At 41.9% G+C, this 25,088-nt stretch overlaps 1 protein-coding gene across 4 annotated transcripts in view; it reads left to right on the top strand.

The window, feature by feature from the left end:
* The first annotated feature begins 3,198 nt into the window (after positions 1–3,198).
* The window catches only part of ANXA7 (annexin A7), a 30,974-nt gene continuing 9,084 nt past the window's right edge, over positions 3,199–25,088 (top strand). Inside the window, exons 1-9 of one of the 4 annotated variants that reach the window (XM_021006135.2) lie at positions 3,199–3,272; positions 8,081–8,135; positions 9,928–10,135; positions 11,331–11,432; positions 12,352–12,422; positions 14,813–14,878; positions 21,338–21,440; positions 21,928–22,022; positions 24,919–25,032. In XM_021006135.2, coding sequence (XP_020861794.1) covers positions 8,082–8,135; positions 9,928–10,135; positions 11,331–11,432; positions 12,352–12,422; positions 14,813–14,878; positions 21,338–21,440; positions 21,928–22,022; positions 24,919–25,032 — 813 coding nt within the window. In that variant the 5' untranslated portion in view covers positions 3,199–3,272; position 8,081. Of the gene's footprint in view, positions 3,273–8,080; positions 8,136–9,927; positions 10,136–11,330; positions 11,433–12,351; positions 12,423–14,812; positions 14,879–21,337; positions 21,441–21,927; positions 22,023–24,918; positions 25,033–25,088 lie in introns of those variants that run through there. The other 3 variants (XM_078150841.1, XM_021006136.1, XM_078150842.1) reach the window with 3 other exon arrangements.

Genomic DNA, 25,088 nt, shown 5'->3' with positions numbered 1-25,088 from the left:
TGAACTCTTTTGGGGTGGGGTTAGGGATGTCTGTAAACTTCAGGTTAAGAACTCCTGATATAAACCCACCACTTAATTTTATAGATGAAGGGAACTGAGACCACAAAGGTTAAGTAACCCGCCCAAGATCACACAGGTAGTAATTATTGAAACCCAGATCCTCTGCCTAAAAATCCACTGTCTTTCTACTACACCATTCCATTTGACTGGCATGTAGAAGATATACAGAGTAATGAAAAGTCTAGAAAGGTAGGCTGGGGACAAACTAAACAAAGGTAGGGCAAACTAAATAAAGTTTAAACCATTTAGTAGGCAATGGGGGAGTAGGGTAATGACAGAATTTTGCTACAGGAACATCCATCTGGCTGCTGTGTAAAAAGGTTTGAAGAGGTAAAGACTGGATTGGTTATTGCAAGAGTCTAAGAAATAGGTAATGATAATGTGAACTAGGGTGGAGGTGATGAGAATGAAAAGACATCTGGGAGTCATGGTGGAGAAAGTGTGATCAGGCAATGAAGTGAATTTGTAGGAGGAAGTAAAGGAGTCAGAAACCAGGTTCTGAGGGGGTGACTGGAAAAGCAAAATGTTGGGACCATTAAAGAACTATTTTTGGAGAAAAGATGTATTAAGGTTTGTTAAGACTCACCAGTAGTTGGACTTGGATAAGCATTGAGAATACAAATACAAGTAAAAAGATAATCTTTGCCTTCAAGGAATTTGACTTTTTTAAAAATATTAACTTATTTTTAGTTTTCAACATTCGCTTACATAAGCTTTTGAGTTTTAAATTTTCTCCCTCTCCCTCCTTCCCTAAGATGGTGTGCAATGTGATATAGGTTCTACATATACATTCCTATTAAACATTTTCACATTAGTCATGTAAAGAAGAATTAAAACCAACAGGAGGAACCACAAGAAAGAATAAATAAAACAGAAGGGGAAAAAAAGAGCAAATAGTATGCTTTAATCTGCATTCAAATTGCATAGTTCTTTCTCTGGATGTGGATAGCATTTTCCGTCATGAGACTTTCAGAGATGTCTTAGATCTTTGCATTGCTGAGATCTAAGTCTATCAAAGTTAGTCATCGAAGAACATGGCTGTTACTATGTACAATGGAACTTACATTCTAATGGGAGGAAAATACATAAGGGGAGCTGAAAAGGGGAGAAGAGCTACTTTCATGGGCAAGGTGGAAAATTTATTGAAGAACAGCCTGTTTAGAGGCGAGTATGCCAAATAAACCCTCTCAAATGGAGGTTCCTAGAAAGAACTAACCAATTGCAGAATGAAGTCAAAGTATTATAGGTGGAAAAGTACTCTAGAGTCAGGAGGATTTACAGGTCCTTAGGGTCTAGGGTCCCAGAGGTTAGAATCTGAATTCCAGTGAAGAAGGAGGAGGAAGAGGAGACAGGGATACTGGCTGTGTGTTGAATTCAGCTGATGGCCAGAAGGCAGTTGGAACTTTGGGACTGAAGCTCCACAAAGAGTTTGGGGATAGAGATCGAAATTTAAGAGTATACTGCATAGAGGTGGTAGATGAAGCTTGGTAGATAGAGAAATGATAGATTGATGTGAGAGAAAGAGATGATAGAACATTTATTCAGTGGTTAACATGTGCTATGGCATTGTGTTAAGCATTAGGGATAAAATTACAATCAAGACAGACCTTGCCAACAAGGACCTTGCATTCTCATCAGGGAAGACAACACATGAAAGCAGGGAAGGTATGACATGTTAATGGCCTGGAAATGCTGTGGTGGCCTGGCTCTGGGGAAGAGAAAGGCCAAAGCTGACCCTGAGCATCCCAGAGTGGTTTCAGGGGTAAAGTCCACAATTCTGCTGGGGAGAGGAGCTGTAGATGATGATCCTCGTGCAAATGGCAAAAGTGAGAATTATAAAAATGGGGCCAGAGACAACACAACTTAGAGAATAGTGACCAGTGCAGTAGCAGTAACTGTTGTTTGCCTGGTTCATTCATTTCATATTGATACAGATTTAGAGATACAGGGAAGAACTGCAGCCTAGCTCCCTCATTTGAGAAGAGGGAGATAATAGACCCAGGAAGCAGTATGGGGATTCAAACCTAGGTCCTCCAACTCCACCTACTTTACACACTGCAAATTAAACTTTTTTTTGGTGAGGCAGTTGGGGTTAAGTGACTTGCCCAGGGTCACACAGCTAGTGAGTGTGTCTGAGACTGCATTTGAACTCAGGTCCTCCTGACTGAAGGGCCATTGCTCTCTCCACTGTGCCACCTAGCTGCCCCCCCAAATTAACTATTTCTCAGTGGTGTCTAAGGCTACGTATATTTCCCAGCCTTTAAGTAGCTATTACTCTCATAGAAGCCATAAAACTTGCACTTAAAAATATAAAAAATACAGTGAAAGTTTGTAAGTTAAAAGCAAAGTGTTAGGCAACTTCAGAGGAGGGAGATATCCTGGTGGAGATGACTTAGATAAGCAGAATTTCATCTGCCTGGAATGTAGAGGGAGAATATTTCAAGCATAGGCTGGGCAAACTTGTTTAATTTGCAGACCCTTCTTTAAGTTGAAGAAAGGGTGACTGAAAACCTAGTTTCCTTACTTTTACCCAATACAAACTATACCTTCCACACTAAAAGACAGGGCCAATTTGGCCCTTATCTAGCTTTTTTCCCCCTCTAAAGCTGGAAGGGACCTCTGAGACCTTCCAGTCAAACTCCTTCATTTTACAGATGAGGAAACGGTGACATATCCAAGGTCACACGTATTTAAGTGGTAGATAAGATTCGGACCCAGGCTAAAAACCCGGTGTGTGTGTGCGTGTGTGTGTAAGCCTCTTGAACGAAGCAGCATAGGTGTAGCAATAGAAACAATGTTTGGGGGTGCTGGTGCCTTCCTTAGGACGGCTCGAAATGTTTTAAGGGCCCTAATGGGGCCCGCCTAAAGGCCCAGCGCATGAAGATTGAGTGTCCTGCTGAAGGCGGCCGTGGCTGGCCAGCTGGGAGCTCCGGGTCGAACCTCGGACCCCAGCCCGCAGAGGCGGAGGGGGGCGTAGGGGGTGCAGAAGCTCGCTGGGGCCCGAGGACAGGACCAGGTGGGCCATGGCCAAGGGCAGACTAGCGCTCTGCGGCCCCCGCCCCCGGGCCAAAGCGGGAGAGGGGGGGCCGCACCCCAAGCTCAGTCTCCCGGGCCAGGCCCCGCCCCGAGCCCTCTCCCGGCCCCGCCCCCGCCTCCATCTTGCGGGCCGGGCCGGCTGGGGAAGTGGCGCGGCTGGGCTACTCGGCGGGCAGGTGAGGAGCCGCGGCCGCCCCCTCCCCTCGCCGGCCCAGGCCGGGCCTGGCTCGCTCCCCTCGGGCGTGGGGGTGGGAGCAGGGGTCGGGGCAGAGGTGTGCGCAGAGGCCAGGGCGGGGATGCGGCGAGGTGGGAGCGGGGCCGCGCTAGGGAATGCCCTCCCCAGCCTCCTCCCCCTTCCCTTTAGATCTGAAGTCATGGTGGCCAAGTGAACCATCTCTCTGCAGACTGTGATGGGTGGACTGTTTCTTCCTCTGCCAGTTTATCCAGAGCAAACCTGAGACAGCATCCCTTCCCTTCCCCCCCACCGCTGACCAGCGTCTCTGAAATTAGCCAAGCCTGGTCCTAATGTGGGAAACTCTGTCCCAGGCTTTCTGAAAGCTTGGGGAGAACCCTTGTCCTCCAGCGACCTAGTTGGGGTCACTTCCACGCGCCAGGGGATTTGAGTGGAGGTCCCCAAACCTTCCTTTCTTAAAAATGTATCAAGTCTATCCATATGAGCAGTAGAGAAGATAACCGTCCTCAAGGATTATTATAAACCACCTCGCCCCACCCCCACCCCATCCCCCTTTCCAGAGGGAACTCTCCAGTTTCCACATTGTGCTCACTATTTAGTTGGTCTGGAGATATGTTTGAAGCTGAACCTAGATAAAGTTCCTCCCTAACTGGGGGAAGAGAAAGGAAAACCTAGTGGAATGAAAACTTGGTTCTGGATGAACCGGAACCTCAGCTTATATGGACTCCATCCTGTTCAGGTAGTTGCAGAGATAGGTTCTGTTCGGAAGAACAGATCTATCCAGGGAAGTAGCAAATAGGAGCAAATCTGAGCCACTACTAGGGTGCTGAGACAAAATTCTCTATTTGTAAATCCTGAAAACTACTCTTTGAAATGTGTGACTTAAAGGAGAATTTCAGATGTTTTTTGTTCTTTGAGCAGCAGCAGGAAATAGTGACATCTTTGCATTTTCTATGGGACAGATCCCATTGTAGAGAAGCAAAAAGATGTTAGTGTCCACCAAAAAGAGCTGGAGGTGAGCATGAAGTCTCAATTGTTTATAATTGCCAGTAACTGCCTTGCTGTCTGACAGATATCAAATTAGTATCTAATCTGTACTAATTTGATAATGGCTGTTAATGAGTTACACTCACAGGTACTGTTTTTCCTTCTCAAGGAAAGACTAATGCTGAGAATTTCAGGTAGGTTAATAAAGGAGATATTTGGGAGGCAGCCTATATATCCCCAGTTTATTTCTTTATCCAAGCATCTCTAGACTCATTGATTTTAATGTTTCTTCTTAACTCAGTTTTGGAAAACAACCTATATGGGGAGAGGGGCTTTAAGCTGTCTTCCTTCACCCTTCCTCTTGAACTTGGATTCATTTGTTTGATAAATTTGCAACAGCTGCCTCATTACTGGGCATCATGCCACATATGTGAAGCTCTGTGAGAAATCCACTCCCTTATGGGACTGACTCATGGGGTGGAGATGATTAGGGGAAACTGGGGCATTTTCCCCTCTCTTTTGCGAAAATGGGTGTTGCCAGAACTGTGTTGTTGGCCTGCTTCATCTAAGTGAAGTGTAGTAACTCCTTGGGGCCTTCCTGGAGCTGAAGTTAAGTGATTTGCTTAGTCACTCAGAAGGAGTTTATGTTTGCCTTGACCACTTGAGAAATATATGTGGCACCTCCTGGTCTGTGGTCTCAAATCTACTTTCTCAAAAGTGCACAAAAACAAAATTTAAGGATGCTGGGTGCCTGTGCATTTTTCTACTGTTTTAAAATTCTTAAAAAGGCAATACATGTAGATCCTTAAAAGCAGAAGGGGATGGGGTTCCTAACCTTTTTTGTGTCATGAATCCCTTTAGCAGTGTCCAGTGAAGTCCATGGACCCCTTCTAAAAACAACATTTTTAAATTCATAAAATAAAGCACATAGGATTACAAAGGAAACTAATTATATTGAAATACAATATCAAAATATTTTTAGAACCTGTGTGATCCTGGGTTCATGAACCCCATGCTAAGAGCCCCTGCTTTAAAGCAAGAGATAACCTTATAAATAAAGAGCAGGTCCTCATAGTGGAAAAGAAGTCCTGGGGCCAGAAAATTGGATTCTTTAATGTTCCAAGGGATCTAGGATCTTATCAATGTGTGTACTCCCTTCAGCAAGGCAGATAGCAGCCCATTCAGCAAGTACTAATTAAGCTCCTATTCTGTGTTTAGCATTGTGAGGTATAAAGAGGTGCCTGCCTTCAAGGAGTTTACAATCTGCTACGGTTAACAAGATGAATGCAGACATACAAAAATAATTAGCATAAAGTATGACAAGTGATGAGTTGAAGTGAGTGGTACAGAGGACAAGAATAGCCAGGGAAGACTAGACAGAAGATGTGGAATTTGAAATGGGCCTTCCTCAAAAAGGCATATAGGATTTGAACAGCAGAGGAGAAAGGGAACCATTTTTGTTGATGACGATAGCATGAACAAGGTCTCAGGCACCAGCAGTAAGCATTCTGTGTTCCCAGAATCACTTGAGCAGAGGGTTCACGTTGGTTAGTTAACGGGCAATAAAATTATTTAGGCAAGGCAGAGCCAGTCATGGAGGGACCTGAATGCCTGGGAGAGGAGTGTGCATTTGAGCTTCTAGGCTATTAATAGGGTTCAAGGCTTTCAAACTGGAGAGTGACATGATGAAAACACTGTCTTAAGAAGATTAATCTAGTGGCAGAGGCCAAGATGAATTGGAGAGATGAAAAAGTAGACCCAGGCAGATCAGTTTTCTGTTGTCATCTAGATATGAGTTGATGAGGGCCTGCATTTAGTATAATAGCAGTGGGAATGGAAAGGACAAAAGGAATAGCAATGTTTTTGAAAGAAGAATGGATGACCAGGTGCCTATAGGGAATGAAGGAGTGGGATGGATCAAGGGTGACTAAAACTTAGATTACTAGTAATGTCATTGATGGAGTTGGGAATTTGTGGAAGCTTAAGGGGAGGAACAGTCATGAGTTTAATTCTTCCAACTAGTATGAACTAATACTTTGGGCCTTTTACCTCTTCAACTTTTCATTTGTTCATTAAACAGTCATCTTGTAAACCACCTAATATTGCCAAACATTGTGCTAGGTTGAGGGAGGGGGAGACATACAAATGCAAAAAGGAAATATTGTCATCCTTCAAGGAAAAGGAAGTTTTCTCTGTGGTGAATGAATGAAAGAATGGCATCTATTAAGTGATTACCACATTGCAAGACACCAGAGATACAAATAGGAAAGTGAAAAAAACCCTTTCCCTCAAGGAATTTATATCCCAGTGGAAGAGACAACACTTCTAAGGAAATGAGGGCAAGCACAGAGTGTTTTGTAGGGAAGAGCTGAGGGAATGGTGAGTGGAGCCAAAGGGCAACCTATTGACACTCCTTTTCCAGAAGCAGTGGTAACTTTTCTTTGGCATGAAGGATCACACAGTGGGTAATTCACATGTGAATCTAAGGCTGGGTCTCCCTGCCTCCACTAACCAGAAAACTTCCTTAGGTCATCATTTGGGATATGAGAAATTCTCAAAGTAATTACAGTATTACTCTCAATCAAGAATAATTAGGGAAGCAAATCTACTGCCAAAATAAATATTCTCTAATATTTGCAAAGTCAAATATTGCACAAATAATTTCAGAATTGAGAAGTAGCAGGTGTAATTGATAAAGGGCAAGTACTGGCTTCTAGAAGTCCTGGGTTTGATTTCTTCCTCTGATACATCTTGGCTGTGTGATCCTGGGCAAATCACTTAATCTTAAGACCTTTTTTTTTTAACTGGATAAAGAGGCCATTCTCTGCCTCTTTTCTTTCTCTCTTTTTTCTCTGTTTCTCTTTCTTGCCCTTCTCCCTACGTTTTGTCCACAAAGGATATTATACCCTTACCTGAAGGTGCTCTGCCCAAAGGAAGGTAAATTTTGATCTCTGAAACTTTATTTTTTCTGGCTCTCACTGATTGGTCAACAATAGGTCACAGGTCCAGCCTCATTTGATCATTGTTTGGGCCCTGATTGGCTCACAGTGAATATAAATAGCAGTTGTTTCTGTTTTGGCCAGCAACCCTGAGGGTCTTCCCCTCCCAGATTGATTTTTTTTTTGGACTAGGTAGAGGCCATTTTCCATCTTATTTCTTACTGAGCCTTAGTCACTGAATAGGCATTGTCTCAGTCAAACAGAAACTGGGAAAGACCTTAGCTTGAAAAGGTCACAGTCTCCCTTATGATCTGTATCTTGCCACTGGACCCAGATGGCTCCCGAGGAAAAAGTTAGGCTAGTGACTTTGCACAGCTTTCACTTAAATCCAATTCACTTGCATGTCATGGCATTACCTGATGCCTCTGCAAAGTAGTTGCTGATCTGCATTGGTAGAGGGAGTTTCCTCCCCACGGAGGAACTCCCAACTCCCACCTATGAGATCACAGGTCTAGACAGAAAAATTGTTATGTTGCTGTTTTAGATTACTGCTCCTATACCCCTCCATTAATATAAACAATGGAGAATTGGCTATAGAATAAGTTATTTGTATCCTCAATTTTCATATTGCACGGAATCAGAAATCAGAGAGACCTTAAAATCTAATGCACTTCCTTCATTTCACAGATGAGGAAACTGAAGTTCAGACCTTTCCCCAAAGTTATACAGCTGAACTTGAATGCCCAGAATTCTGAAAGAAAAATGTGTTACTTAAAAAACAAACAAAAAACCAGCCTAAGCCATATGTGTTTCTAAAGACCTTACATTTCATAAGAAACCACTGAGAAAAATTCTTCTTTTACAGAATGTCTTACCCAGGATACCCCCCTACAGGCTACCCAGCATTCCCTGGATATCCTGTAAGTATCACTACCAGAGGATGGGGAGGGAGTGGTGGGGAAGAGAGTCAGATGAAATTTTAGAAACCTTTTGTGTAAACCCTGCCAAATCATTTCTGCCAGATAATTTCTTTTTCATTAATGAGCATGAGAGGAACTTGACTCAAGGCCACAATTCTCTTTGTGTCATAGGGAATTCAAGGGGCCCCTCTCTGTTGGTTCAGTCTTAGTTTGGGGTTTGGGATCACTTTTGTAAACATGCTTGTCAGTTCCCACTCTGGATGTGTGGGATGTTAAGAGCTGTGCTTGTATTCCTGATGGGATGGATAGGATTGGCCTTCTAGTGTTGTACATTTCAGCTTCACACCAGTGGTAGACTTGCCAACCACCAGGAGGAAGAAGAGAAGCCACAATTGAGTTATGATACTGTAACCTGATGGGAAACACATTTGCGACCCTAAATGTGTCAGAGAAGAGATGAGAATCATAATTGTGTCCACAGTTGGCAACCCTGTGGCAACTGTTCTCACCAAATCGTAGAATCTTAGAGTTGAAAGGGACCTTAAGAGATTGACGAGTTCAACTTCCTCAGACTGTAAAACCCAAGAAAATGAAATGATTTATCTGAGGTCACACAGAGCCAGAACTAGAACCTCAGGCCTCTTGACTTCTACTGCAATGTTCTTTTATTTCTTTTTTTTTAAATATTATTTAATTTTAAGAATTAGTACAGTTTTCTCCTTTCTACTTCCCCTGTCCACAAAATAGGAAGGAAGAGAGGGACAGAGGGAGAAGAAAGCCCTAGAATCCTTTCTTTATTATGTGGTAGGGGGAATTCTAATATCGTATCCTCAAATTTCAGGGACATGAAAACTATTCTTTTCCCAGGACTATATTTGAAGGAAGGAAAGAAGGAAACAGTCATTTATTAAGTGCTTACTATGTGCAAGGCTGCATGCCAAGCACTGGGGATACAAATACAAAAGAAAGATGGCCCCGCCCTCAAGAACAGGATAAAGAGAGAAAGGGATGAAGAGGGGGCACAGAGGAAGGTACCTGGTAAGAGGGCATGGTTTTGAAGTCCAGAAAATCAGGAACAGAACTAGGAAGAAGATGAAGAAAGGCTATATGGGCCCTCCCAAAAAATGGAGGTTCTAGAACAGGAGTGGGGAACCTTCAGCCTTGAGTCCACATGTGGCCTTCTAGGTCCTTAGATGTGGCCTTTTGACTGAGTCCAAGTTTTACAGAAGGGAATTTGTTCTGTGAAGTTTAGATTCAGTCAAATGGCCACAACTTAAGGATCTAGAGAGCCAGGTATGGCCTCGAGGCTGAAGGTTCCCCCTCCTACCCCTGTTCTAGGAGGAACTCAGCAGTGGAAGCAGAGGGTTGAAACTTTTGGAGGGATATTCCAGAGTGCAGAGGTGATAGGCTGTTCCAGGTGAGGAGGACCCCTGAGGATTCACTGAGAGAAGTTCTGGGATGAGCCATCAGCAGAGGGACATGATATTGAAATCCAAAAAGTCAGAAACAATTCCAGGAGAAGAATGCCCTGAACCATAGCAGAGAACCCTGACTCTTATAGCCCAGATGGAAAAACTGAGGCACAAGTGAAATGAATGACTTGCTGGTCCCAAGATGATTGTGTTTGACCTAGTCTTGACAGATAAGACTCCTAGAAGCCCGGGTATAAAAGGTATCTGTTGTTCTGTTAAGTTAAGAAAGTTGTAGATTTTTACAATATTTCCTCATGCTCTTTTTAAATGTACCGGCTTTATTTGAGCACAGATTCACTTGGTGATTTTCTGATTCTCAGCCTGCAGGTCAGGAGTCATCTTTTCCACCTCCTGCTGGTCAGTATCCTTATCCTGCTGGCTTTCCTCCAATGGGAGGAGGAGCATATCCTCCTGCACCAACTGGTGGTTTCCCAGGAGCTGGAGGCTACCCAGCCCCTGGAGGCTACCCTGCCCCAGGAGGGTACCCTGGTGCCCCACCAGCAGGGGGAGCTCCTTCTTATCCTGGAGGTAAGCTATAGTCCTTGGTGGTATTGATTTGGAGTTAGATAGAGTACTAGATTCCTTCCTTTCCCCACTCCCTTCGTTCTTGGGGTCAGACTGTCACTTTAGTTCAGTCACTGAGGATATAAAGTAGAAAAACAACACAGTCCCTTCCCTCCAGTTTACTACAGCCCGATGAGAAAATAATGGCATTTGGGTAAATCATTAATCCATGAGGTAGAGTGCAATAAGGGCAGAAGAAAGAGCCAAACTGCTCTAAAAAAAAAACAGGGAGAGTTTATGGTTAGCTCAAGGGATCAAAAAAGGTTCCATGAACAGTTAGTACCTGAGCTGGACCCTGGAGAGAATAAATCATGTGCTGTGTGTGGGATAGGTATTCCTGCTGAGCAGTCAGAATTGGGAGCTGGCTTAAACATTGTTGTGAACAAAATTGGCATAATTCTCATGGTAAAAGAGAGATTTCTTTTCCTTCTTTCCTCATAATTTTTAGTAGGTCCTAAAAAGCATTGATTTCTAGTAAAACAGAACTGATCTTTAGAATGAAGCCTGTAGGTAGAAGCTTCAGGACCTTTTGTCTAAAACAGGGGTTCCTGAATCCTTTTTGAGTATCATATATACCTCCTCTGGAAGTCTCTGAGACCTATGGACCTCTCCTGAGAGTCATATTCTTAAATGCATAAAATAAAGGACAAAGGATTACAAAGAAAACCAATTATATTAAAATATAGTGTCAGTTTTTAAAATTCCCAGACCGTGGTTAGTCAACAAGCATTTATTAAGCACCTACTGTGTGCCAGACACTGTACTAAGCACTGGAGATACCAAGAAAAGCACAAACAGATCCTGCCCTCCAGGAACTTAAAATCTAATGGAGGAGAAGGTTAAGAATCCCTGTTTTAAAGGTTTAGAGTCAATTAGCAAGGAAAGCGATTAAAACAAACACATAGATATAGATATACACACACATATATATGCATATGTCTGTGTAGATGGCATGGAATTTAAACATGAAGCATGACAATGTGATAATTAAATTTATTAATTAGTAGCACTTTTAAATACATTGTCTGATAGGGTAAATATTGATTATGTGTAATCTTTGCTTGGAATGCACTATGGTCATTCATTTTTCAGTGTTTCCTCTGAAATTATGATATTTATCGTAATCATTATGAAACTCATCTCTCTGTACCTTCTCCAGGCCAAGGATTTGGAGTCCCACCAGGTGGAGCTGGCTTTTCTGGTTACCCACAACCGCCAGCCCAGTCATATGGTGGTGGACCAGGCCAGATCCAAATCCCAGGTAGGCGTCTACTATAACCAAATAAAAAGCTATACCACATTATTTTGAATTGTAGCCTAAATTATTTTTTAACCTGAAAAGAGAAAAATGGACATTATTATATGTCAGGCTTATAACATCTTCAGTGAATGAAATGGTCCTTTGAAACTTTTTTAGCATAGTATGTAGAATTATGAACTATCCTAAAATTTTAATTTTGGATTTTTAACAAATGAGAGGCAAATCAGTTTTTTATTAAAAAAATAAACAAAACATTTCCAAATTTAGAAACAAAAAGACTCTGAGCTTTAATACAAACTGCCCGATTGCCCTTTTCTTCTGTACTTATTCCCCTCTATCTTTTGGCCAAAAGAAGATAATAACCTAGACCCTTCCTCAGATAAAATCAGAATTTCATCCAGAGTTTGGAGAAAAGTATTAACCCTTGAGGACATAGCAATGAAATGGAACATTGAGAAACAAATTCCAATGGTTCAGTGACCCATTGGTAAGAGGTTTCATTTGGCATATTCCAAAACAAACAAACAAACAAACAAAACCCAACCCTACTTTGATGGGTAATTGTAACACTAATCTTTACAAACATATAATATACATAACAACTAATGTACTTTTTTTTCAAGATCAACTAATCTGGGGGGCAGCTAGGTGGCACAGTGAATAGAGCACTGGCCCTGGAGTCAGGAGGATCTGAGTTCAAATCCAATCTCAGACCAGACACGTGACACTTACTAGCTATGTGACCTTGGGCAAGTCACTGAACTCCAATTGCCTCACCCAAAAAAAACCTCATCTGGGGATTCTTTTTTATTTAATATTTTATTTCTTCCCAGTTACATGTAAAAACAGACCAATGTACTTTTGAAGAGTGACCCATTTTAAAAGAACTATCACATGTTTTTTTTTTTTTAATTTGTAGGTGGGTTCCCTGGAGGACAGATTCCTTCCCAGTATCCTGGTGGCCAAGCTCCTGCTCCTTATCCTAATCAGGTATTTTGGGACCTGCCTTTTCCAGCAAAGGGTTAACCGGGTAATACCAAAGGAAAATGGCCTTGTTTTGCTGCCATTGGGAGGTTTACAATACAGAGGAAATGGGGTATCTAAATGTCCTCGATTGTGAACATATTCATGCAGGCCAGAGTATACCTTGCCTAGACTAACTAGATACAGGGTCCTATTAACTTTGATAAGGTGAATAAGGTCAGGAGGACAAGATAGATTTATTGTTACACCTCATCACAGGTAAAGGAGAGGTAGCATTGTGTAGTGGATAGAGAGCCAACCTTAGAGTCAGGAAGAACTGGATTTAGGTCCTACCTTTGATGCATACTGGCTGTGTAACCTTAGTCAGATTCCTTAACCTCTCTGGGCCTTAGGCACCTCTCTGTAAATTGCCAAGAAGTCACAGACCTGCACTAGTAGAGGTAGATTCCTTATTTGGGAGTTCTCTATAGCAGTGAAATCATAGATTCAGTTCCATTCTCTGTCATGGGTAATAATTCTGGATAACTGAATAAATCCTTAGTGAAAGATTCTTATTCATTTATTCATTCATTCATTCATGTATTTATTTTTAGGCAATTGGGGTTAAGTGACTTGCCCAGGGTCACACAGCTAGTAAGTGTCAAGTGTTTGGTCTGAGGTCAGATTTGAACTCAAGTCCTCCTGACTTCAGGGCTGGTACTCTATCCACTGCGCCACCTAGCTGCCCCCTTCTGAAAGATTCTGTTGGAGACAATGCTCATAAGCAAGACAGCATGGCATAATAGAATGAACACTGGGCTTGCTTTCAAATTCCAATTCTACCACATATTCACTGTGACCGTGAGCGTGATATTTAACCTCTCAGGGCCTCAGTTTCTTCATCTGTCATCTGGGGGTAGTAACATATTACCTACCCAAAGCTATAACTAGGACAGTTTCTCTTGGAGGGAGAGAGCAGAGAAATACCTAAGGTATGACCACTCTTTTATGTCATAAAGAGGTTGGAGACAGAAGTCATGGAAGTTGAAACATTTGAGCCAGATTGGGAAAAAACTCTGAGCCAAGTCCTTAACATATTAGGCAGGAAAAAGAGTCCCTGGAGATAGCTAGATCACAGCAACAAGAATCCGGTCAGGAAGTGAATATTAAAGAAGGAAAGGGAAGTTCCTGAGTGATGGTGACAGAGGGGGATTATGTCAGTGGGGAGAAAGGGTCACTCCGCCTGGCACGTGTGCCACAGCATGGGAGAGAAGAAGCAGCCAGTCACGAAGAAGGTGTAAGGGAAGAGAATAAGTATTCATCTACAACCTCCTCTGTGCAAGGCACTGTGCCAGATACTTTACAGATAGCATCTCATTTGAAAGCCATAGCAGCCCTGACAGATAGGTGCTATTATTATCTCCATTTTACAGTTGAGGAAACTGAAGCAAACAGAGGTTAAGTGCTAGTAGGTGTCCAAGACTGGATCTGAGCTCAGATCTTCCTGACTCCAGCCAAGCCTCACAGCTCCCTCTATAGTATCTGAAGGAGAAATCTAGGCTTCAGTGAGCAGCAGAAGACAAAAGGAAGTGGAAAGGAAGTGATTTTGATCCAATCCTAGGATCCTAGATTCTGTTCTGGAAGGGATCTTGTGGATTGTGACTCTAGTCCATCCCAGTTCTCATTTCACAAATGAGAAAAGAGACTCAGAGAGATGCAGAGACTTTCCCAACATAACACAGGCAATCAGTAATAGCCAAGTTTCAGATTCAGGTCCTCTGACTACTCATTCGGGGAAGTGATCTTTCCTCTGTCCTCTAAGAAGGCCTTCAGAGGGCCCAGTGGACACAGGAGGGCAGAAGAGGGGAGCTGCTTTGGGGAGAGCTAGCATAGAGTTTACTGGGGGGAGGGGTAGCAAACTGTCCCACTCCCCAGCTAATCATTCAGTGGGTTCCCAGGCCTGTCGACTCATCTGAGGCAGAACTGGGGAAGGGATGAGTGTGGTGTGCCATCTGCTCCACTGGGAGGGTGTTCTCCCTTGGGAGGTTGTAATGGCCACAGAACCTGAGATGCAGGGACGATATGGCAGCCCCTAGGCTGGGTGAGAAAGCCAGGCTACCAGCCTACTAGACCTATCCGGGGAGGTGGGGGGAAACTATACCCTAACCCCCCAGGATGTCAGCATATAGGGCACAACCCTGGTTGCCTTGTGGTAGTTCTGACCTGTACCTACCTCACAGGAGTTGTTGTGAGGCAGGAACTTGCTAATCTTAAAGTGTTATAGAATTTGAATTCTTAGTCAAAATAATATAATGACAACTGGGCTGTTTGTGGGAATTTAGAGTCTTCTGGTACTATTCCCAGAAAGATGGTTATGTGCTTCCATTCTGCCTTATGAACTTCATCTGTTCTTTCAGATCAATACCGAGTTCTTTCCTTCCTGTCCTGTTTTCTCTCCTATTTCTTTGGATTACAGCAGTGAAGTGAGTAAGGCTTTTACTATACACTAAAGGCCTCTTGAAGTATTGTGCTCCAGAATTATTCTTCTTTCTTATATGCCATTTATTTTCCTTTCTATCTCTGCAAAAGGTCATTGATTTCTCTTTCATTTCAAAAGGCAATTTGCATGAGTATGTCAGTGATTCAGTAGATGCAAAATAAATTGGTATGTCTTTGACCACTCTTACCTTGTAAATGGCATGTTTGTCAAATAAGTTGATGATGGTAAATGGAGAGGGGTTGCTAATCCAAAAACTGATGGATTGGATGAAAGAATCTAGATTCACAAAGTTCTCTACATCCTGAAACAACAGGCCAAATCTAATGTAATAGAGGAAAGTGCTTGGCATTAGAATGTACAGGACAGGGGAGGCGTGGCTAGGGGAGAGACACTGGGGTTTTATTAAATGATTAACTCGACTGAGTTGTGTGTCATGACAACCAAAACCAAAACAAAATGTGAAGCAAATCTCATTATTTCAAAAGAACTGTAATTTTATCAGAAGGTGCTCTCTCTTCCTACCCCATTGGCAGCCTTTCTCATGAGCTGCTGTTGGCCCCAAATTGACAGGCGGAGGAGCCTTTCCAAATGTAGCTACACTAGATCTCAGATAAGATGTAGTGTGTCACCAGACTCATGTTTGAAGTCTTTTCTGTTTGCCAGGACCTTCCCAAGCTTGTGTCCCACTCACACAGCCTTTAAGATTCTAGCATCATCTACACACCACAAGGAGGCATTGGAGGAGTCAAGGGAAGTCATCAGCAAACATTTCTTAAGGCTTACTATGTGCCACACATTGTGCTAAAGCAGGCAGGTACAAAATCTAAATCAGTCCTTGGATGTGTGTGTGTGTGTGTGTGTGTGTGTGTAAACAACACTATGCAAACAATTATGTAAAAACGAGATACAAGATAAATTGGACATATTCTCAGAGGGAAGCCACCAGCATGAAGGAGGACTAGGAAAGGCTTCTTGCAGAAGGTAGGACTTTCGCTGGTACTTGAAGGAAGTCAGGAGGCAGAAATGAGAAGGGGGAACATTCTAGGCATTGGGAACAGCCTGTGAAAATGCTCAGAGTTGAGAGATGTAGTGTCCTGTGTTAGGAAAGCAAGGACGCCTGTGTCATTATATTGCAGATAGGTGGGTGTAGGGGGCAATATAAGGTATCTGGAAAGGAAGGAAGAGGCCAGGTTATGAAAGTCTTTAAAAGGCAAACAGAGGATTTTGTATTTGATCTTGGAGGTAATAGGGAACTATTGAAGTTTACTGAATAAGGTGGGGTGACATGATCAGAACTGTGCTTAAGGAATAATATATTGGATAGCTGAGTGGAGGATGGACTGGAGTAGGGAGAGACCTGAGGCAGAGAGATCAGTCATTTAATCAACATTTATTAAATACCTGCTGTGTGCCAGATCCTGTGCTAAGGAGCCACTGGAGTCTGTTAAATACTAGAGGGAATGCCAGTGACATAGACCTGTGCTTTAGGAAGATCACTATGTCACTGTGTCCGGTTGGCAGAAATTCTAGGGACCCAGGTTTTGGTACAATGTAAAGACTTTCCTACTGATGATAGGCTCACAGGGTTTGAAACTGGAAGGGACCTCGAGGTCACATAATTTTTTAGATAAGGATACTGAGACTCCAAGAGGTGGAATAGTAACTTGCTGAGGGTCTGCCAGGTGGTAGATTCCAAAGCTGGAATTTGAATCCAGATCTTATGACTCCAGATACATGGATTTTTTCTACCATAAGCTACCTTGTGAAGTATAAGCATCCCATTACTGAAAATGTTGGATATAGAACTTGGGTATGACTAGCATTCCAAGATGTCATACAGGGAACTTCTATATTGACTGGTAGGTTAGATTGGATAATGTCTGAGCCTCTTTCCATCTCCAGCATTCTGTGCTTCTATTTTATATGTAACTCCACAGAGCATGGGGCTTCTCATAGTAAAGGTATAGCACAGCATACTGCTGCAGACAGCTAGGTGGTAAAGTGAATAGAGTGCTGGGCCTGGAGTCAGGAAGACTTATCTTCCCGAGTTCAAATCTGGCCTCAGACACTTACGAGCTGTGTGACCCTGGGCAAGTCATTTGACTCTGCCTCCATTTCCTTATCTGTAAAATGGGCTGATGAAGGAAATGGCAAACCACTCCAGTATCTTTGCCAAATCCCCAAAACAGATCATGAAGAGTTGGACGTGACTGAAACAACACAACATAAAATATAGAATGATTTGAGAGAAGGAATAGAGGTGAGAATGATAGTTCCTCCTGCAGTGTCATGGGAGTACCTATGGACATTTGAAGGGAAGATAAAGCTTGCTGTACACATAGCAGTCATCTCCCTTGTTCCCCATCACACAGAGTGACCAGGTCACTCCCCTACTCAGGAAATATCAGTGGCTCCTAATTGCCTCTAGAACAGTAACCTTTTTACCTACTTTGTGTTGGGGACCCACCTGGCAATCTGGCAAAGCCCTTCTCAGAAAAATGTTTTTAAATGCACTAAGATAAAATACGTAGGATTACAAAGGAAATATACACATATATGCATATATGTGTTTGTGTGCAATTATCAAAACATTTAAAAAATAAGTTCATGAATCCTAGATTAAGAACCCCTGCTCTAGGGTCAAGTGAAAACTCCACTGTTTGGCTTTTTTTTTTTTTAGTTTTGCAAGGCAGTCAAGGTTAAGTGACTTGTCCAGGGTTACCCAGCTAGTGAGAATCGTGTGTCTGAGGCCAGATTTGAACTCAGTTCCTCCAGGGCTGGTGCTCTATCCATTGTGCCACTTAGCTGCCCCTGTTTGCCTTTTAAAACCCTGCATGACCTGGGCCCAAACTACCTTTTCAGCCTTATTGTATACATCGTTCCCCTTTCTACATTCTACGGTCCAGCCAAACTGACCTTCTGGCTATTTCTTACATGTAATTTTCCATCTCCCACCTCCACTCCTTTGCATAGGTTTTTTCCATGCCTGGAATGTACTCCCTTCTCACCTCCACTTTACTAGAATCCCATGTTTCATTCAAGACTTTTTTCAAGTGCCACTTTCTCCATGGAGGCTTTACTGATCCCCTGTCCCCGTTCCAGTTATGAGTGCTTCCCTGCTTCAGATTACTTCGTTTTTGTTGTGTATGTATTTAAATGCGTCCATGTCTTCCCCAGTAGATGTAAGAAGACTGTTCGACTTTTCACTTTGTATCTCCAGAACCTGGCACAGTTCATGACACATAGTAGGCCCTTAATAAATACTTGGGTTTCAGATCATTTTACCTTGGGCTTATGAAGGGAGTTGGCAAACCCTTTATGTTTTAAGAATCCTTCATTTCAGCTATGTAGGGGCTCCATTTACTCCACTGTGGATTGAGATGGGACCTTAGTAGGCAGGTAATTGAGTTAGTTTGGCTAAAATGATCCATTAACCTGGTGGCCAGCCCTCTAGGAATGGGAGGACAGCAGTCCTTCCTTCAGCACTTCTGAGGTCTGTGATTTTATCGGTACGTATAGGCCCTTTGCTAATCGACATCACAAGTCCAGATTTACTGAGACCAAAAAAAATCCATTCCCTTGCCTCCCTGCACTTGGCGAGGCTGGCCCTGGGACAGTCTTTAATGAGCTTGTACACCAGGCCTTTCCACTTTAGTGAAGAGTGTGAGCTGTCAGAGCTTACCCTTTCTGGGTCTGCCATTGTGAACCCAAGAGTTCTGCCATGCCATGGTGAGACATTAGAGCAGGGCTTTAGCAGTATGTTATTATTTTTGTCTGAGCCTGTAATTTAATGAGTGTAAAGAATTCCTAGTGAGAAGAGATGTGAAGATCAGCATATGGTTTTAGAGAGTTGTCTGGTTACACCGAAAAGCTGTAACTTGCCCCAGGATCGTACAACCAATAAGTGTTAGAGTTAGGACTTGAACTCAGCTCTTTCAGCTGAGGCCAGCAATATGTGCAGTACTCCCTACTGCCTCTCATATATACTATTGCTTACCATTACAGCATCAATTTATATGTAAGTATCCCAAATTTATTCTAGGATATCAAACTCAGCTATGACACATTTCTATTTGCTGATAATTGCTTCCTCAAAAGGGACATTCCTGCTTTTTTCACAGGGTCATTATGGGAATCAAATATGATAACATTATAAAGACTTTCCCAACTGGAAAGTGTTGGCTGTTGTTATTATTTATTAGTACCATAAGAGCAAAGTGTTGAGAGACTGGTTGCTTGACATGCTTGACATGGAATGGTTTCTGCTCATCCTTATAACCATTCTACTTTCAATTGTGTTTCATACTCTGCTTCCTTTCCTGGGTTGGTAATAATGAACCGGAAGGGTATTGAAAGTTCCTATAAGAAGAGAGTGTCAGGGATTGTAGGCAATAGTTATTTTTTCTTCAGTAACTTCTCTACTTTGGCCTCCTTTCCACTTCTCTTTAATCTCCAGCCCTACTGGTAGTGGCATAAGTGCTTCTATATAATCCCATTGATATTTTTACACCCTAAAAATGTAAATAATGATGTATTACCCTTACATCCTTATCCATGAAACAGTGACTTTGATGTCTTAAGAGGAGCACCAAACAAACTTGGGAAGAGAAGCTAGATTAGAACAAACGTCCACTGAAATGATCAGTGCTGGAGGAGCTTTCCAGTACAGGGTCCAAGTGGAAGAGGGGTTACTTATAGAAGGTGTGGTCCTTCAGATGTGTCTGTCTGCATCTGTTATTATGCCTGTGGCCCCAAGCTCCAACACATTTCCAAGCCTCCCAAATGAGATCTGTAATCACTGAAAAGCATCTATACCAGAAAAAGCCTTTTGCTCATGGAGCTGATATACAGTGTATTAAACTTGGAGATTTACTGATATTACTGACTCAGAGAGGCTTTATTGCTACTGTAAGAGTCAGGACAACAAACTGGGTCTAAAATTGAATTAAAGAGAGTTGAATTGCCTTGGAAACTGCACAGTGATTTTAATGCCCCCAGGCTTCTCTCTAAAACAAAGGTCCATCTTTTTTAATGTCAATATTATTCTAATGATGGTGAATGACTGTGAATCAATCACAGTTAGTGAGAAATTATGCTAGTGGCTTATACAAAGGACAACCGAGAGGCATGCGGTGGGGGTGAATAGGCTGCAACATATTGCTGATGAGGAATTGCACAAAAGTGATGTAAAGGTTGTTATCAGAGAGAGACATGGTCAGAAAGGGAAGTGGGCCAGTGATGAGCAGGGGTGAGGAGTAACCAGGGGATGGCGTCTGGGCTTGAATGTTTTCCTTGCTATGCCAAGGCCTGGAGGGAGGCCCCCAGAGTATCGGCAGGACCCTGTGGACTAGATTGACTGGAAGAGGGAGCATGTATTAAAGGCACACCCACATCACACGCTTCACAAACTTTAAATCCATAAAACTATCTGAGTCTTGAATTAATTCATAATTTTTTAAAGACTTCACCTGTTTAGCTCCTTCCTTCCTTGCATTGCTATTTTTATTTTGTGCTTTTCTCATAACTGAAATATTGGGTTCGTTAATCAGAGTCCCATATAAAGAATTGAATGAGGTAAGGTTAGAGTCCCATACAAAGAACTGAATGAGGTAAAGTTACATTAACAAAGTTATAATGTTTCTCATCTGAAGCCTGACATATGCTTGTCACATTGTGTTTCCTGTTGCCCTTTTCTTAGCAGGTTAGGAGATTTTTATTCTATTATTATCATTATCATTATTATTATTATTATTTATATCAGGAGATTTGTGTTCTACTACACTGAGAGCTGTTTTTTTGTCCCGCTTTTAAACTGGGTTCTGCCAGTGCCCTGTTTAGCTCTAGCCAGTAGCAAGAGCTCCCTCTTTTCCTCTCCTGCCATTTCTACCAACATGGAAACCAAGGCACAGGAAGACTAAATAATTTACAAAGGCAAGCAGGACAACCTTGAATAGAAAAGGAAGCTCTACATGATAGAGATTCAGTTTCATTTACCATCTTCTTCTTCTCTTCTACTCTGTATATGGAAATGCTTGTTTTATTTGGTGTATTTCTAGCCCAGAATAAAAAAATAATTAAAAGGTTAAATAATTTACCTAGCTAGGATCAAAAACTCATCATCCCATACCCAGAATCTGCAGGGCGTCTCTTTAGAATGGTAGAACCCACTAGGAAAAGGCTAATTTTGTTTCCTGAATGTTCCTAATGCCAATATCTAGCATCTCTAAAAATAGTGGACCCCAGAAATCCAGAGCTAACCCCCTGACTCTGAATCCTAAATCGTCTAACTACTGTCAGAGTTGAATCTTTACCCTTCCTCCTTCCTCCTTACTTGTCAGTGATGGTAGGGAGATCTGACTGTATAGACTCTTACAGCTTGAGTAGCCTGCTAAAGTGGTTGAGCTTCCTTGCCCAATTTGATTTTTGTATATCTCCTTCCCAGCCAGCAGCCATGATTCAAGGTACTCAGGGGACAATCCGACCTGCTGCCAACTTCGATGCTATGAAGGATGCAGAAGTTCTCCGAAAGGCCATGAAAGGGTTTGGTAAAGAACAAATGGGACTTTTTTTTTGTCTTCAGTAAATTAAAGTAGAAGTAATAATAATAATAATAGTTAACATTTATATAGTGCTTACTATGTGCCAGGTACTTTGCTAAGCTATTTATAATTATTTGATTTACGCAACTGTTCTGGGAGGTTGGTGCTGAATTATTCCTATTTTACAGATGAAGAAACTGAGGCAGACAGAGATGAAGTGTCACACAGCTAGTATAGTGTCTGAGGCCAAATTTGAACTCAGGTTTTCCTAACTCCAGGCCTGGTGCTTTATCCACTGTGCCATCTAGCTGCCCCAATTAACCTAAAGCTACGTAAGGTAGGATAAGAATAGCCTTCCCAAGCCAAGTGTTCACGTGTAGGCCTTACTTTGATCTGGCTTGTAGGCACTTTCCAAGCACACTAAGATATAAATGAGTGCTGGGAAGTACACAGGAGAGACTCCTTTTGCCATCTTTGTGTGTGATTCTTCCAGGGACTGATGAGCAAGCAATTGTGGATGTTGTCGCCAATCGCTCCAATGATCAAAGACAGAAAATTAAGGCAGCTTTTAAGACCATGTATGGAAAGGTATGTGTTTGTTTTTTAAATTTAATGAGGAAAAATGTTTTATTAATCTACATACAACAGCGCTAATGTGGCCTGAGATTTTAAAGGGAATATATTTATTTTTCTTGGGAGCTATGGTCTTGAAATGGATGCTTCCTCTGACAGTGCATATTGCAGTCCATCCACACCATCGATGTAATTCATGTCTGACCATAAATCCTCCATAGAGGATCCAGCAGATATATTGGAGACCTTCTCCTAATTCTCTTAATATTTTGCAGATACTAGTGCAGTACTCAGACCACCTGACTCTTCCCTAGATACGTGATGGGTCCATCCCCTTCTCTGGGCAAACATCTCCTTGATGATGCCATATATGACCTGTTGCATGCACATCATCATTGGTAATCTGCTGCAGCCTTCCTCAAGTCAGGCAACAAGTATTTATCATGTGCTTACTATGTGCCATGCACTGTGCAACAAAAACCCACCGTACACTTTCCATCATTCCCTGGGTCACATGTAATTTTCATTCTCTTGAGATAGTGGGGTCCATAATTTTAAAAACTCTTAATATCTGTCAGCAGAAAAGAAAGTCAAAGGAGACATACAAAGTAAATAATCAAATCTGACATAAATCCCCTTAACATTTAACAAAGGAAAACCAAACAAATGAATAGACCACCAACAAATGGAAAGTGTTTGTGTTGGCTTCCCTTCCAAGTCAAACTGAAGTCCTGTCACCGTTTGTCTTTTAAATTTTTAAAAAATATATTTCTAGTCAATGTGTTTGCTGCTCTGGTTCTATTCATCTTGCTTTAGGGGTGCGGAGAAGCACCAGACCTCTGATTTTATTGATCTAAGGATTTCCTAGATGAGGAAATCTACTCTACCAGTGCAGATGGGCACATTTTCTGCAACTCAGAGTCTGTGAAAGTGTGCCAGGGCACGGAGAGCCGAAGTGCCTTGTCTAGAGTTACGTGGCCAGTATGTGAACCCAAGTCCTGCTGGCTCTGAGACCAGCTCTCTATCCCTAGGACACTGTGCCTCTTAGTGTCACTTTGTATCATTTTCTGTGTCTTCCTATCCATAATTCAGTCTTCATTTCTTATAAAGGCTCTTGTAGACCTTGAATGTATTCTTTTCTCTAGGGCTTTAAAGAGATGTGAAAACTACTATCATATTCATGGCCCCTGTTGTTGTTATAACTAAAGTATTACCATAGCCTCCTAACTCATCTCACTACCCGCTTGAAAACAGCCTAGCAAGGTTCCTGGTCAGCAACTACTACTGCTTTCTTATTATTGGGAATCTGTTTTCCTCTTTGTCCTAGGAAAAGTTTCTATCTGCTATTTCCTGTATCTGAAAGGATAAGGGATAATCTGTGCCCCTCCAGACCCCTCATTTCCTATTGCCTGCCTATCCTATTAAGTCTCAGTTTGTCAATTTGGAATTCAAGGTCATTCATTAGTTAGCTGTTTCCCCCTTAACATAGACATGCTGATGAAGTTGGATTATCTTTACCTCATAAAGCCTCTTTTGTCCTAAGGCTGAGAGCTAAGACCTGATTTCTCTGCCAGTCCTCCCAAAACCCAAACTCATTTCCCTTCCTGGGAACTTCTGCAGCAAATGTATATAGCCTATACTATGGTATCTCAGATAGTCTTAGAGTTTAAATGCAAGTCAGTATTCTTACCCTGAAACCAATTCACTTCCTGACTTGCTAAGAACATTTATGTAGCATTTTAGGATTTTTGAAGCATTTTCCTCACAGAAACCATACAACATAGGCAGTGCAATTGTTATTATCCCCGTTTTACTGATGAGAAAACAGACATTTAGTGACTCCCTTTGTTTGTCAGTGATAATATCATTTCCCAGTCATCCAGGCTTGAAATCTTACTCATGTCTGACTGAAATGGCCACTGAATCCTGTGGTTTTCTTTCCTCAAAATAACTCTTACATCTGTCTCTTATTTTCCATTTCCATTGCAATCACAGTATTCCCTAATGCCTGAAGCGCCACTGTGGTTCCTACCTGGTCTTCTGACTTCCCACCTCTTCCCACTCTCCCCCAGCCCTCCTATCCCCACCATTCCCCCAACCCTTCTTCCTAAAACCTTCCATGGTTTCCACAGACTATTAGAGGGGACCCTTCTCACAATCTGTGTCTCTATCTTTATACCTGGATTTCCCCTTTATTTCTGTAAATCTGTTCCAGCAACATTGGTCTATTCATTATTCCTCAGCATAACCCACTTTTACTTGTGGCGCTTCCCTTTGGAATGCTTTCCACTTTCTTCTTGACTTGTTAGTCCTTGTTCATCTTTCAATGCCCACCTCAAGTCTCACTCCATAAAGCCTGTTTTGACTAATCCTCACTGAACTTTGGTAGTGTTTTATTTATTGGATGGCTCTTTTGAGAGCTGGTACTACCTCATGTTATTTATCTTTTAATATTTTCATGTCCCCCACCCAACCTAGATTTTAAGTGCCTTGATGTCAAGAGCTGTGTCTTAAGCTTAGTTGTGTCCATAGAGCTGAGTACAGTGTCTTGCTCATGGAAGGTGCTCGGATATTTATTGTTTGGTGCTCGGATATTTGTTGTTTGACTGAATTGTTCTCCACTTGTTGTGTGTATCAGTTTTATGCCTGTATGTTTCTTATCTTCGCATGTTCTATTTTAGTAAGTAAGTATATTTTTTGATAATCTTCCATCATGTTAGATCAGTTGCTTAATAAGTGCTTATTGATTGACTCAATGAAATACTCATCTGTGAAATGAATTGCATTTGTGTTTATATTTTTTCTTTGTACGTAATTGGATCTTAAATTGAGATTTTCATAAATTCTGTTATTCAATAATTCCCATAAAAACTGAACATATTTTTCAAACCTTGGTTCTGTAATTAAATAGGATTTAATCAAAGATCTCAAGTCCGAGTTAAGTGGAAATATGGAAGAACTGATACTTGCCTTGTTTATGCCACCTACATATTATGATGCTTGGAGTTTACGGAATGCAATGAAGGTACTGTGTAACATCCTAAAAACTTCATCTTAATTCAGATATCAAACCTGCCTCTA

This window comes from Phascolarctos cinereus, unplaced genomic scaffold (assembly GCF_003287225.1).
Source record: "Phascolarctos cinereus isolate Bilbo 61053 unplaced genomic scaffold, phaCin_HiC Scaffold_3;HRSCAF=262, whole genome shotgun sequence".
Taxonomy (NCBI): domain Eukaryota; kingdom Metazoa; phylum Chordata; class Mammalia; order Diprotodontia; family Phascolarctidae; genus Phascolarctos; species Phascolarctos cinereus.
This window is presented reverse-complemented; position numbering and strand designations above follow the sequence as displayed.